Source organism: Musa acuminata, chromosome BXJ2-8 (genome assembly GCF_036884655.1).
Source record: "Musa acuminata AAA Group cultivar baxijiao chromosome BXJ2-8, Cavendish_Baxijiao_AAA, whole genome shotgun sequence".
NCBI classification, from domain to species: domain Eukaryota; kingdom Viridiplantae; phylum Streptophyta; class Magnoliopsida; order Zingiberales; family Musaceae; genus Musa; species Musa acuminata.
The window spans coordinates 28,774,142-28,789,623 of record NC_088345.1 but is presented as its reverse complement, the minus strand read 5'-3'; the positions used below and the strand labels follow the sequence as shown (position 1 = coordinate 28,789,623).

Sequence of the window (15,482 nt, the reverse complement as noted above, 5' to 3'; positions counted from 1 at the left end):
CATGATATAAATAAAGGCTGCGTCAAGATTTGTCCGAAACAATAATTTTCTCTGCATCACTCTGGTTTAGTACATAATCAAGTTTTTAACAATGGTAAATGCCATATTCTTTTTTCTCTTTCCTCGAAAGCAGTGGTAAAAATTCATATTATATACTCACAACTTGAAATTTCTTGGACACAGTGTAGAGTGACTCGAGTCTCGCTCTCACTCCTTTCCCATGCTGAATTTTCTGGAGGTTGATCGAATCAGCAATACAGAAAAAAGAAGCATCTTCTTCTTTTTTTTCTTTTTTTTTGAGATGAACTTTGTGCACCTAAATCTATCTCGAGTTCTATCAAATCTGCAATCTTGGCACTCAAGCTGGGAGTATATATAAGAGTGCAAAGGACTGCTCAGTCACTAAGGTTATGTAATTAGAAAACAAATAAATAGGAGCAGGTTTGGTTTGTTGTGATGCCAAAGAACATCTAGGGAACTGAAACGGGAAGTCCAACCACAAGGACACGCACTTTAGATGCCCAATATGTATATACACCAACCAAAAGAAGAGGAAAAGATAAAGCTTGCTGGCGTAGTCACCAAGGCCCTGTATCGTGAGCAAAGCTGTACGAAAAGAAGAGACAGGTCTGCCGTTGGGGAAGATCTCCTCCATTCCTTCACCTTTCAACAGCCATCCAGCTAACCTCATTCTCCAAAAGTTTTCCTTGTCAGAGCCCATTTCCGTGGCATTTGAAGCAGACCGAGAGGTGAAGAGGGAAGGGGAGGTGAGAGGTGGGAGGTGGGAGGTGGTAAGAGTGAGGGGCCACATGAGGGAGGAAACATGGGGTTTGGGTTTTTTTTTAGGATCCAAGTGTTGGATGGAGGTTGTCCGCTTGGAAGTGAGAATTTGGTGTCGTTTGGAGTAAAACCAAGCAGCCATGGGGAGTTTTTTTATAGCTCGCGAGAGAGGCCATTGATCGATCACGCAAGAAGAAGACAACCACGCCGATGTCCACAGATACAGACAGCTCTAGAAGAAGGATCGCAGCTCCAAAATTCCCCGGGCATGGCTTCTAGCTGCGCCAAAGCTTATCGAATCATTTCGTTTTTCCTTGCTTGTCTTCTCCTTGCTTCCAACTCGGCAGCCGCGATCAATAGCACAACACTCGATCCCAGGGATGAGATACGAGCGAAGCATAGGAGCATCAGAGCCCATCTGAAGAGGGTGAACAAGCCTGCTGTCAGGACGATTAAGGCATCTATTTTACTCTCCCTTTTATCTTCTCCCTGCTTCCTGACCGAATTCCGCAATGCTCACCTGTCGTGCTTGCAGAGTCCTGACGGTGATCTTATAGACTGTGTTCCATCGCATCTCCAGCCAGCATTCGATCATCCGAAGCTACGAGGCCAGAGACCGTCGGTGCGTGTGAGATCTTCTCTGTATGACCCGTCAAACTGATCGATCAGGCCAGTGCTGATCTTAGAAAGCTTTTGGTTGCAGGATCCACCTGAGAGACCAAAAGGCAACAACTCGAGCAGCACACTACTGGACGCCAAGTTCCAGGCGTGGACAATCTCCGGCGAGTCGTGTCCCCAAGGAACGGTGCCGATTCGGAGGGCGTCACGAGAAGACATACTGAGAGCCAGCTCCATTCAGGGGTTTGGGCGGAAGCCGGCTGCAGGCAGATTGCGTCGTGATTCGAGAAGCACTGGCCACGAGGTTAGCTTGAATTAATCTATGGTTGCCTTCGTAATCTCATCACTCAAGTCTCCTTTCTTTCTTTCTTTCTTACTTTCCTCTTACCAAGGAGAAACTCTCCACTGGTTATAATTGATTATTTCTTACCTTCTCCGTTCGTATCTTCCCACCATTTTCCCCACCAAGCCAAGCATTAATTGTCCTTCCCATAAGGAGCTCTTTATCGCTTGCTTTTCTTACATTATAGGTCCAGTACCCTTCGAGAACGACAAGAGGCACTCTCTTTATTCATGGATCGCACTAGGAGTTATGCAACAGTCTTCTTCCTCCCTACGTCCTGTAGGCAACAGCGTCCTCTTCCCTTCGTCCCTATGTGCACTTGATTCATGAATCGTAACATGAAAGATCCTCCATGTGCATCTACAGAAACTTCAGAAACGGAACCAAGATGAGGTGGCATAGTCCAAACAGTCCTCTAATTAACCTTGTGCCTTTCTCTAATAGATCAAACACCTTCGTTTCGTAAGCTTGCTTCCGAGCTGTTGTTTCCGTCTCTTCTCCATGCAGACAACTCATACCGTCGTGCATTGGTGCAGCATGCAGTTGGTTATGTCATGGGAGCTCAGTATTACGGTGCAAAAGCTAGCCTTAGCGTGTGGGCACCGAGAGTGACAAGCGTATCCGAGTTCAGCTTGTCTCAGATGTGGGTAATCTCTGGCTCTTTCGGCAATGATCTTAACACCATCGAAGTTGGATGGCAGGTAATCCAGATGTATATTGGATTTGTTTATAGCTTAGATTCCCTGTAGTAGGTTAGGTCCGATTGCACTGTCGAATACGAATCAAAATCTGCTCTAACATATTGTTTCCCTCAAATATCATCCATATGATCTTTCTCTACTCTTCATTACGAACCCTTCGTTCTACACTCTTTCTTTTCTTCGGAAAACTTCGATCCATCTATGTACATTTTCTCAGGTTAGTCCTCAGCTTTATGGAGATAGCAGGCCCAGATTTTTCACATATTGGACGGTGAGTGCCCCTAGACATAGACAAGGGACATATCAAAACGAAGATGACTGCTTATATTGCTAAGATGTTAAGGTATTGACTAATAAATAGTTGGTGATGATCTCTTGATGTGTAGAGTGATGCGTATCAGGAGACAGGCTGCTACAATCTCTTGTGCTCAGGCTTTGTCCAAACAAATAATAAGATCGCCATTGGAGCAGCAATCTCACCAATATCTGCACTAGACGGTGGCCAATTCGACATTGATCTTCTCGTGTGGAAGGTAATTAAGTACTTCTCTTGCTAGTTAATTTGGAGATGACAACATCCTGAAAAAAAATTATGTAAGAAACTATATAAAGACAACGAGTTTTAGTTAAATTACTATTGAGAATAACATATATCACGGTGGACACCAATTCAATGTAAGAACACTTCGACTAATGAATTATTGATCAAATTTAATATATGTAATTTCACTCAATCAACTCATGCAACACCATTAGGACCCCAAGCATGGACATTGGTGGCTGGAGATGGGAGCAGGCGTGCTGGTGGGCTACTGGCCTACCTTCTTATTCAGTCACCTGGCTGTGCACGCAAACATGGTGCAGTTTGGCGGAGAGATCGTCAACACCCGGTCATCGGGGTACCACACATCAACCCAGATGGGCAGCGGCCATTTCGCCGCAGAAGGTTTCCGCCGGGCTTCCTACTTCCGCAATCTGCAACTTGTCGACTGGGACAACAGTTTGATCCCATTGTCCTCTAACCTCAGACTCCTGGCTGACCATCCAAACTGCTACACCATCCAAGGTGGAGTTAATGGCGTCTGGGGGAACTATTTCTATTACGGAGGACCAGGAAGAAACGTGAGGTGTCCTTGAAATGGCTAATCTGGCTGATTCTTGTATTCTTTTTCTCTCTGTCCTGCGACCTCCAAGAAAGAATCTCTTCTCTATTCCTGTAAATGGCAAAGTAACTTCTTGAGTTACATATATAGATGCACAGTTTGACCTTGTCTTCGGCCAAGGCCTTTCACCTTTCACAAACGCAGAGAGGAATTTTAAGCTTATGCTGAGCCCCCACAAGGGAATAGACAAGTCTGCTAATGCCGGCAGAAACACATGGCTTGATCTGTTAATTTTCACGCTTCTTCATGGTGGCTCGTGCCAGTTCATGCATGCGTTCCGATGTAGCCGCCATACCATTAGACAGCAACAATGGCAGGTTATGATCACTCCACCCAGGTCTTTCCCCCTTTCTTGCGGTTAGATTCACTTTCACACCATCCTGGGTCCTTCCCCAGCCCCGTTATGGATCTCCATGTGCTCCAATGTCAGCTGCTGGCGCGCCTGGAGAGCTCGTTACTGGCGCTTGTTTCAGCTTTTTTGAATGGCTTTGTTGCAGATTTTTGCCCATTAAAGCAGACAAGGCATGCAGGGTCACATCGGTTTTCAGGTGTCACTTTCTCCCCAGTATTCAGGGTGAGCTTTGATCATATTCTGCAAGTCCACTGATGATCAGGAGAGACTTGTGTGGTTTGCCATGAATTCGATCTGGTTATTCTACCTCTATCATCCAGCTGATGGAGGTTTTCCCGAGAGAGTTGATATTCTGCAAGTCCACTGATGATCAGGAGAGACTTGTGTGGTTTGCCATGAATTCGATCTGATTATTTTACCTCTATCAACCTGCCTTTAAACGGCAGGTCTTCCTCGATGAAGTAGAATGAGAGAGGGTGATGGATCTGCTTCACTATATTTTTAATTCCACTTGAGCAATCACTTTCTTTCATGGTACTTCTTCCAAATTAATATGCCTCACATATCAATATAACATATCAATATATTTATGTGCACAAAGTAACTGTTGGGCTTGCAGCTCATAAATTCAGCCCATAGTGGGTTTGGACAGTCCACAGCTCATCCCCTCTTAACCAAACCCTAATTAATATTAGGAGGTATGTGACTGCGTTTTAGAGGCAGAAAAAGACATAAATAGAGTAGCAACGTGGGAAAAGAAAACAGTCACAGGATTCCAAAGAAAAGGAGGAAAACAAGACAGAAAATGAAGAGAAAGAAAGGGAAGAAGACAAGAACAACGCAGAGAGGTTGTTCTCAATCATCTAGTAGTGTTCTCATCTCATGTTAGATCAAATCTACAGTAGACTCTTGCTGTGATTACTTGGGGAGGTTTTAGATATTGTAGGCAGTGACGTGATCCTTGTATCCTAGTTATTCTCTTGTGATTGTTGCTAGGGTTTAGGGCAAGAGATTGAGATTTGTATATTCATTATTCTCATAGTGGATTATCTCTAGCTAAGCTGGCATCAAAGTCGACCCCCGAAGCATGGCCGGAGGTCGAGGAGCTTCCTGTCCGCGCCGTCGAAGTAGCGGCTACGGCCCCTGGCAGCGCGTCGAACACATGGGTACAAGAGCTGCTACGCTTCAAGCGGGATGGGACCCTTCCCCACGACGAAGTTGCGGCTCGGCGCTTGCGTCGTACACACGCATGGTACACTGAGGAGAATGGGCGGCTTTATAGGCGGTCCTTCACCTATCCCCTCCTACGATGCTTGGAGCCCGACGAAACCCAGACGGTCCTGGCCAAGATCCAGGAGGGAGTCTGCGGAGAACACATCGGCGGGCGAACCTTGGCACACAAAATACTCCGCCAAGGTTACTACTGGCCGACCATGTGTCAGGACGCGAAAGCTTACGTGCAGCGGTGCGGTTCGTGCCAAGAACACGCCCGCGCACCCCGACAGCCCGCGGTCCCGTTCAACCCCATTAATTGCGCGTGGCCATTTGCGCAATGGGGTTTGGACCTGCTTGGACCTTTCCCACCGGCTTTGGGGCAGCGGAAGTACATCATCGTAGGAGTGGATTATTTCACAAAGTGGGTCGAGGCCAAGCCGTTGGCGACAATCACGGAACATCAAATGGAGAAGTTCGTGTGGAGAAACCTAGTGACTCGGTTCGGGTTGCCCAAAACCATTATTACGGATAACGGACCTCAGTTTGCCGATAGAAGGTTCCGGGAGTTCTGTGCCAGTCATGGCATCTAGCTAAGGTTCAGCTCGGTGGCCCACCCTAAGACAAACGGGCTGGCGGAGGTAACCAATCGGTCCATCTTAGACGGACTCAAAAGAAGAGTGTCCGCAGCCCGATCGGCCTGGACGGACGAACTCCCTAGCGTACTATGGTCACTGCGCACCACTCCCAAGACTGCGACTGGAGAGTCCCCATACAGCCTGACATTCAGAACCGAAGCTGTCTTGCCACCCGAGGTGGCTATTGCCACCCTTCGGACAAGGAGCTATGACGAGGAAGTCTCGAACGAGGGACTTCGTGTCAGCCTCGACGTGCTCGAGGAGTGACGTGCCGATGCACACCTGAAGGCCCTCTCTTACAAGAGAGCCGTCGCAAGGGTCTACAACAGAAAGGTACGACCCCGATCGATTAAGTTAGGCGACCTGGTCCTACGAAAGGCCGAGGTCAGTGACCCGACCCGAGCAAGGGGGAAGCTGGCCCCCAAGTGGGAGGGACCTTATCAGGTCATCGAGGTAGTCCGATCGGGTACTTACCAGCTCACGACAACGAACGGTTCTCCCTTACCAAGAACCTAGAATGTCTGGAACCTTAATAAGTTTTTTGTCTAAAACGAAGAAACCTTTTCGTTTAAGGAAGAAGAAGTTTTTCGTCCGAGGGGGAAGAAGCTTTTTTCCTAGGAAAAGAAGAAGGAGGTAATAGACGAGAGAAGAAAAAGTTTTCTTTTATTTAAAAAGCAAGCCAACTTACAAGACTCAACTTACAAAAACCAACTAGCAAAACAAAATACAAAACCCTTCTTTATTATTGGGGGACCTCCAGGCGATCATCGAAGGGGACCTCCTCGGGCATGTCCACCCCCTGGTCCTCGGGAGGAGTGAAGGGGTCCTCCTCCACCTCAAGACCAGGGTGACGAGCGCGGAAACGGGACGTGGTGATTCGGTATCCATATTCGAAGGACACCCGCCCCGTCCGCATTAGCCCAAGTTCGAACCCCTCCGACCTCTTTTATGCCTCGAGGAGCTCCTTGTCTTTTGCAGGTCGAAGTCGGGCCTCCTCCGCTAGTGCCTCCGAGGCCGTCCTTGCTTCGACCTTCGCCTTCTCCAGCTTTTTGCTGAGGGCGCTCGCCTCCGTCTTCACCAAGCGGAGTTCGGTCCGCTCCACCCTCATTATTTTTTGGAGCCCCTCGTTTGCCTGCTTGGAGGCCTCAAGCTCCGACCGGAGGTGCGCCGCCTCCGCCTCAAAATCTGCCGCGCGCTTTTCAGCGGCCGCCACGGCCTCCGAGCCGACCCCGGCTCGAACCTCTGTGACCTGGCGGTGGAGCTCAACGTTGTGATTGACGAGGCCCCCAATAACCCGGCCGGCGTCACGCACCCTGTCCATCAGGGCCGTCGCATAGTGGAGGCCCTGCATAAGGAGAAACGGGTCAAGAAGGTCGGCGTCGGACAGACGAACCTGAAAAGCGAAGACATACTTACCCAGGTTAGTGACTGGGTGGACTTGTTGAGCAGCACCTCCGAGGGCAAGACCTACAAGTCCCGAGCCATATCAGGATGGAGCGCGCCTCGGAGGAACGCTGCAGAGGGATCCCCTCTGACCCACACCCTATCCCCCCGGGACAAGCCCTCCCAGTGGGCGACCAGGGGCTCGCTGGGCTCACCGAGCGGGATCTCGCTCGCCAGCCGCGTCAGATACGGCTCCCCGTCTCCGGCTGGGAGTCGGCATAGGTCACGTACGGAGACGGGGCGCAGACCCTTCCCAGTCGTCCGCTGACTAGGTCCAGCCCCGCCGCGACGGGAGCCCGCTTCAGGCCCCCTCGATGGGGTTGTCTTCACCTTCTTCAAAGGGCGCCCGACCTCGACCTCCAACGGGGCGTCCTCTGAGCCGAGTTGCGGGTCGGTTGGCGGAGCTGGGAGAGGGGGTTGCGGGTCGGCCGGGGGAACTGGAAGAGGGGGTTGCGATGCCTGATCCCCCAAGAGCGACCGGAGGTTCACCATTTCTGCAAGAGACGGAAAAAGTTAGTACCCAAAATCAACCACGCAAAAACCCGAACCAAATGTCATTAACGTACCCAGAGGCATCGGGCTAAGGCCCGCCTCGACCAGCCATTGTTCGGTCATGGTCCGGATGGCCTGGGACCTGGGGAGAATCTCTCTGAGCCTCCCCAGATCTTGGCGCTCTGCATTGCCCAAACAGGGGGTGGTGTTGTCGATCACCCTCGCGGACCATCGAACCCCGAAGCCCTAGTCCTGTGTGCGGCTAATATAGAAAAACCTCCCCTTCCATCCTTTGTTACTGGAAGGGGCACCCCCGACACGAAAGCCCGTTCGGGCCGATAAGAAATAGCCCCCCGAACCCTTACAAAGGCGATAACAAGAGAGAAAGAGGACGAGGGTGGGGGTGATGTTGGCATAATGGCATTCCCCCAGGAATACCACTAGGTAGCACCAAGAGTTTGGTGCCACCTAAGATGGCGAAATCTGCCAGAGAGATAGGCAAGACACGATAAGAGGATGAAGAGGAAAACACAAACCCACCTCCAGAGCATCGAGGGACAAGGCGAAGCCCTTCGGGATTGGGTCGTACGCCCGTTGTCCCGGCTCAGGGGCGCAGAGGACATGATCCTCCGGGATACTATAGCGCTCCCGGAGTCCCTCCAGCGAAGACCTGCTCACGGTGGAGTCGATATCATGCGGCCACATCAAAGCCTCAAGGGCTCGTGCCGCTTCCCCGTCAGAAGATTCAACGGGGGACGGAGGGGGATTTCCCTCCCCAGCTCCGAGGACAGGAGAAGAAGGAGAGGAAGATGGAGAGGAAGAGGGGGAAGAAGAGGGCGACATCTCAACTGACCTTAGAAAGAGGAAAAAACTACGCAGAAGGCCAGGGAGAAGACTGGGGAGGCGACAGCAGAACTCGAAGGAGGACACAGTAGCGAAAGATAGAGGTGAAGTCTAGCGTCCACTATTTAAAGGGGTTATCCTGCCAGAACCAACGTCCCTTCGCCTCCCAAGAGCGGGCGGCAGCCCACCCGCGCACGTGCGTAGCCGTCACGTCTCATCGGAAGACACCCAAAGGCGCTCCGCCTTAATGAAGGCCTGACGTGGCAACCCCGCTGAAGCGGCAGCAACCGGACGCCTCGACCTCCACGCCCGAAGGCGTGCGGCCAATTCCCCCTTAAGGAAATAAAATTAAATGCGGTAGCTTTTTGATCCATGCCGCCGCCAAATTTAAAGCAAAGCGGGACCACACCTGCGCGGTAGCCCGCCTGCGTTGTGCTCCTCGGCCCTCGGCTGCATGCCACCCGAGACCACACCTGCGCGGTAGCCCGCCTGCGTTGTGCTCCTCGGCCCTCGGCTGCGCGCCACCCGAGACCACACCTGCGCGGTAGCCCGCCTGTGTTGTGCTCCTCGGACCTCGGCTGCACGCCACCCGAGACCACACCTGCGCGGTAGCCCGTCTGCGTTGTGCTCCTCGGACCTCGGCTGCACGCCACCCGAGACCACACCTGCGCGATAGCCCGCCTGCGTTGTGCTCCTCGGACCTCGGCTGCACTCCACCCGAGACCACACCTACGCGATAGCCCGCCTGCGCCGTGCTCCTCGATCGCGCGCTGTCCGAGATCCCGATCTCTGCTCGGCTTCCTGACTAAGTTGTGCACCTCGGCCCCATGTTGCTCGAGACGTGACCGCGCGGCCGGCCCGCCTGCGCCGTGCCCCTCGGATCCACGTGACCAGCCCACCTGAAGTAAGAAGCCATGCATCGGACCCCCTGCATGCAAAAACCGACGCATAGCTCCTTTCGGGGGGGGGGGAATATGATAGAGGTAAAAACATATTTGACGTAATACCCCACGACGTCTGTTGGGAAATCATGGGGGGCGACATCATATGCGTAGCGGAAGAACAAGAAAACAAAAATCCCTGATTCCCAAAAAGATGTTCGTCGTCGTGCGAAGATTGGTGCGCAAAAATCCGCAAAACACAAAACTGCGTATAGAGATTGTGTTACCTAGGGAGATCGTATATCCCTGTTTCCTTGCAGATCCTTAGGAGAGGGTGAAGGAGGTCAAGCGTCCTCCTCTCTAGCGGTGATCCACACAGCAGGGTTGCGACGACGCTCCTCAAAACTCCAGGCCTACTCTGAGGTGGAGAGGGAGAGGAGAATAGGAAGGGCAAGCAAAGACTCTAGCCTATGAGGCGGTGAATCCCTCATATTTATAGAGATCCCGTGTCAAACCCTAATGGGTCCTTCCCTAGTGGGTATTGGGTATGCATCCAATAAGACAAGGGCTCCGTCGGATATCTCATATCCGAACCTCTACTCATCGCAATGCCTACCATATGTGTGTGACCCTCTAGGCCCAATATCGAGCTGGCCGTGAGTCATACCTGTCAGAACTCCTTCTAACTCAGTGAATTATTATCTCTGTAATAATTCACTCGACTCATCGACTACGGACGTACTAGGCCACTACGCCGTAGTCCCCAGACGATACAGGGGAATCCAATCCATTGGACCTGTCTGTCCTCAGTTACCATGTACCTATAGTCCCTCATCCATCTAATATCCGAGAGATCGTATATCGAGCATGGTGCTGTCAGACTCATACGGTTTCTACTCGAGTCTCGCTCTAATCGGATTCTCCCGGAGAACTCTTTCTCTCTCAACCCGAATGACCCTGGCTAGGGATTTGTCTGAGCAAGAACACATGGGATATTCCTCTCATGACGTCGAGAGTGGATGATCCTCTGTCGACACTCAATAGCCCTCGTAAGGTCGACTACCACTCCCAATAACCAGCTGTACTAGATTTGGGACAGCCAAACCTATAAGTCTGGTATCAAAGAGTGGAGCACTCATACAGGACATCCTTGGTGTCTCAAGTCTAAGGACCAGATACACCACTAGGACTACGGAATCGTTGTCTGACAATATGACATCTTCAACCATCCAGCATTACGTTAGCGGATCAATCAGTGAACTCATGCTCTAATGAGCACCTGTACTGTATCCCTAGTGTCCCTACACGAGCAGCTATGAGACCAGCTACAACCATCATATGGACGGGGATACAGCACACCAGTCTATCCGGTTATCATGATGTCCCTCTCGAGTAACCTATGACCGGGATTATTTAGGATATGTGTTTAAAGGTGAATCGATCTTATTATCGTGATCTCATCACGATCCGATTCCCATTGCACAAATCCAAGGACATCACAATATATATATATATATGCATTTATGCAATAGTTATAAAGTGATATACGCCAAAATATAATAAGCAAAAAAGATTCTGTATCAAGTCACACGTGTCATCACTCACGTGATTGGCTTGCTGGGCACCTATGACTAGCAATCTCCCACTTGACCTAAAGCCAATCACCTTTGTGTCTGATCCTCATCAGACCCCTGTGACGCTCAAAGACAATCTGAGACAACGACTTTGTCAGTGGATCTGCAATGTTATCTTCGGATGGAACTCTTTCCACTGCTACATATCCTCGGGTTACGATCTCTCTGATAAGTTGGAACCTCCTTAGAACACTTCTGATGAGACCCGGGTTCCCTTATTTGAGTAATCGCCCCGTTATTATCGCAATATAAGGAGATCGGCTCCTCGCTACCTGGCACGACTCCCAAATCTGTGATGAACATCTTCACCCAGACTCCCTCTTTTGCTGCATCTGATGCAGCAATATACTCCGCCTCTGTGGTCGAGTCAGTAGTAGTATCTTGCTTGTAACTCTTCCAGCACACTGCTCCTCCATTCAAGGTGTACACATACCTTGAATTCGACTTGCTATCATCGACATCAGACTGAAAACTTGAGTTAGTGTTGCCTTCAACCTTAAGGCTATTACCTCCATATACTAGTAAAAGATCCTTAGTCCTTCTCAAGTACTTAAGGATACACTTTACTGCTTTCCAGTGCTCCAAGCCTGGATCCGCCTGATACCTGCTCGTGACACTCAGAACATGTGCTATATCAGGCCTAGTACATAGCATGACATACATGATAGACCCTATTGCTAAGGCATAAGGTATCATATTCATGTTCGCCCTTTCTTCTTGAGTCTTTGGGGACATACTTGTAGAAAGCGATATCCCATGTCTCATCGGTATGAGACCTCTCTTGGAATTTTCCATGCCAAACCTTTTGACAATGGTTTCTATGTACTTGGACTGGGACAAGCCAAGCATCCTCTTGGATCTATCTCTACAGATTCTAATCCCCAAGATATAAGATGCTTCCCCTAAGTCCTTCATGGAGAAGTGTCTAGATAACCAAGCCTTTACTATGGATAGCATTCCTATGTCATTCCCAATGATGAGGATGTCATCCACATATAACACCAAAAAGGTGATAGCGCTCCCACTTACCTTTCTGTATACACAAGGCTCATCTTCGTTCTTAACGAAGTCATAAGATCTGATTGTCTCATCAAATCTTATGTTCCAACTTCGGGAAGCTTGCTTTAGTCCATAAATGGATCTAAGCAACCTACACACCTTATCTGGGCAGTTCTTGGAGATGAATCCCTCAGGTTGCATCATATACACCTCCTCCTCGAGGTTCCCGTTGAGGAATGCGGTTTTCACATCCATCTGCCAGATCTCATAATCATAGTGTGTTGCAATAGCCAATAGAATTCTGATGGATTTTAGCATTGCTACGGGTGAGAAAGTTTCGTCGTAGTCAACACCTTGCCTTTGACGATACCCCTTAGCCACTAGCCTTGCTTTATATGTCTCTACCTTTCCATCTACTCCGATCTTTTTCTTAAAGATCCACTTGCAACCGATGGGTACAATACCTTCGGGCGCATCAACTAGGTTCCAAACCTTATTGGAGTACATAGAATCCATCTCAGAATTCATGGCTTCTTTCCACTTCCCGGAGTCTATACTCATAATAGTCTCCTCGTAGGTCTGAGGATCAATATCCTCTACATCCTCTGCTCTAATATGTCCCACATATCTCTCAGGAGGATGGGATACTCTATCAGACCTGCATAAAGTTGATACTTGTGTATTAGGTACCTGAATAGACTCGGGCTGTAGAGTGGTGCTTGAGCTTGGTTCTCCAACCTCGCTCAATTCTATCATTCTCTCACTGTCTCCGTCAAGAATGTGTTCCTTCTCAAGGAACACTGCTCTCTTAGCTACAAAGACCTTTTGGTCATCGAGATGATAGAAATAATACCCACAAGTTTCCTTGGGGTATCCCACAATTTTGCATCGCTCTGTCCTTGATTCTAACTTATCGGGGTTGTGTCTTCTAACATGGGCAGGGCAGCCCCAAATCTTAACAACCTTAAGATCAGGCTTCTTCCCTTTCCATATCTCATATGGTGTAGACACTACCGACTTAGTTGGAACTCTGTTCAGAAGGTAAGCTGCGGTTTCTAGGGCATATCCCCAGAATGAGATGGGTAGGTCAGCGAAACTCATCATGGACCGTACCATATCTAATAATGTACGATTTCTCCTTTCAGAGACACCATTGAGCTGAGGTGTATAAGGAGGTGTCCATTGGGATAATATCCCATGGTCCTTGAGGAACTGAGTAAACTCTGTACTTAAGTATTCACCTCCTCGATCTGATCGAAGAGTTTTGATACTCTTTCCAGTCTGGTTCTCCACCTCATTCTTATACTCTCTGAATTTCTCAAAGGCCTCGGACTTGTACTTCATTAAGTACACATATCCATACCTTGAGAAATCATCAGTAAATGTAATGAAGTAGGAGTAACCTCCAATGGCATGAGTTGACATGAGTCCACATGCATCACTATGTATGAGTTCCAACAACTCATTGGCTCTCTCTCCAGTTCTACTAAATGGAGATTTGGTCAGTTTTCCACGAATGCAAGGCTCACAAGTTGCATATGACATATAGTCGAATGGATCTAGATATCCATCATTTAGCAACTTTTGAATCCTTCTTTCATGGATGTGACCTAGCCTACAATGCCACAGGTATGCACTGTTCAACTCATCTCGTTTCCTTTTGGACATATTTGCATTCATGATATGTGGAGTGGTGTCTAACATAAATAAACCATTATGCAATGTTCCTTTCGTGATGATCTTATCATTTAATAATATCGAACAACCATTGTTCTCAAAAACAAATTTATATCCACTAACTGTTAAACATGAAATGGAGATAATGTTTTTGATAATAGAAGGAACAAAATAACATGCATCTAATGTAATAAAAGCTCCACTAGGCAGATGTAGGGCGACCTCGCCAATAGCTAATACAACAACTTTTGCTCCATTACCTATCTTGAGGTCCATCTAGCCTCTCTCTAGTCTCCTAGGCCTTGCCAGAACCTGCAACGAATTGCATATATGATAAGCACTACCGGTATCCAATACCCATGTGTTATCATAAGAGTCTGACAAATGGAGACTGATCATGAATGTACCTGAAGCTTCATCAAGATTTTGTTTCGCCCTTTCTGCAAGGTACTCTTTGCAGTTTTTCTTCCAATGCCCATCTTTACCACAGTGGAAGCACTGGCCTTTGTCCTTTGCTGGGTCTTTCTTAGCAACATTTGCTTTACCTTGTTTGCCCTTGCCCTTTCCCTTCTTAAGGGACCTTTCTGCTTTCCTTTTCTTTCTGGTCTCACCAGTGTAGAGAACTGGCTTCTCTTTCTTAATAGTACTCTCTGCCTCCCTCAACATATTGAGGAGCTCTGGGAGAGTCACCTCAAGCTTGTTCATATTAAAATTCATTATGAACTGTGAAAAGGAATCTGGTAGGGACTGAAGCACAATGTCCACACACAAGTTATCCTCTAGGATCATTCCTAGACCTGTGAGTTTCTCTATCCACTCAATCATCTTTAGGACATGGTTCTGAACCGGTGTCCCCTCAGTTATCCTAGCGCGGAAAAAGGGTCTTGGATATCTCATATCGTTGAGTCCTTCCCTATTCCTCAAACAATTTACGGACATGTAGGAGAATGGATCTGGCATCCATCTTTTCATGTTGTCTCTGTAACTCTGGAGTCATAGAGCCCAACATATAGCACTGAGCAAGAGTGGAGTCATCAATGTACTTCACGTAGCGAGCGATCTCATCCTCGCTTGCCCCTTCTTCGAGCGTAAGCATCACTGTATCAAGGACGTACACGATTTTCTCCGCTGTGAGAACAATTCTCAAGTTATGGAGCCAATCAGTATAATTTGGACCAGTGAGGCGGTTGACATCAAGTATGCCACGTAAGGGATTTAAAAGCAACATTTTCTGAAAATAAAGATGTAGCAGAAATGAATAACATGCAGATTTTGCAAGAAATAAACTATCAAGATATGGACTTCTATCTTAATATGCTCCCACTATTTTACTAACGAGTCACGCGACACCCTCAGCACGTGAAACGGAAGTCTCCGGCAGACTTCTAGTGGGGATCAGGATCCAATCAGCGTCTTAGTGTAACCTCGAGGGACTCGACCAATCACACTAAGCCTAAAAGGTAGGCAACTCTTGCCGATCACAACTCCTTGTGATTCTCATCCTGTTCGGCCTCCGAATCACCATGGCCTCGAGGGACTCGACCAACCATGATGCTCGGTTAAGTCAACACCTTCGTTACAAGATGAGTCTGATTTGATGATATACCCTCGAGGGACTCGACCAAGCATACCATGCCCTCAGGTCATCGGTGACATCTCTATGTTGTAAGCAAGATAGCGAATCGCGATATAGGTGAGTCTCGAGG

At 48.6% G+C, this 15,482-nt stretch overlaps 1 protein-coding gene across 1 annotated transcript; it reads left to right on the top strand.

The window, feature by feature from the left end:
- Positions 1 to 775: 775 nt before the first annotated feature.
- Positions 776 to 3,744, top strand: LOC135619345 (protein neprosin-like). The gene is made up of 7 exons (XM_065121263.1): positions 776 to 1,237; positions 1,316 to 1,402; positions 1,484 to 1,702; positions 2,278 to 2,442; positions 2,660 to 2,713; positions 2,829 to 2,975; positions 3,199 to 3,744. The coding sequence occupies exons 1-7, from the start codon at positions 824 to 826 to the stop codon at positions 3,577 to 3,579; spliced, it is 1,467 nt and encodes a 488-aa protein (XP_064977335.1). The 5' UTR covers positions 776 to 823; the 3' UTR covers positions 3,580 to 3,744.
- Positions 3,745 to 15,482: the final 11,738 nt, after the last annotated feature.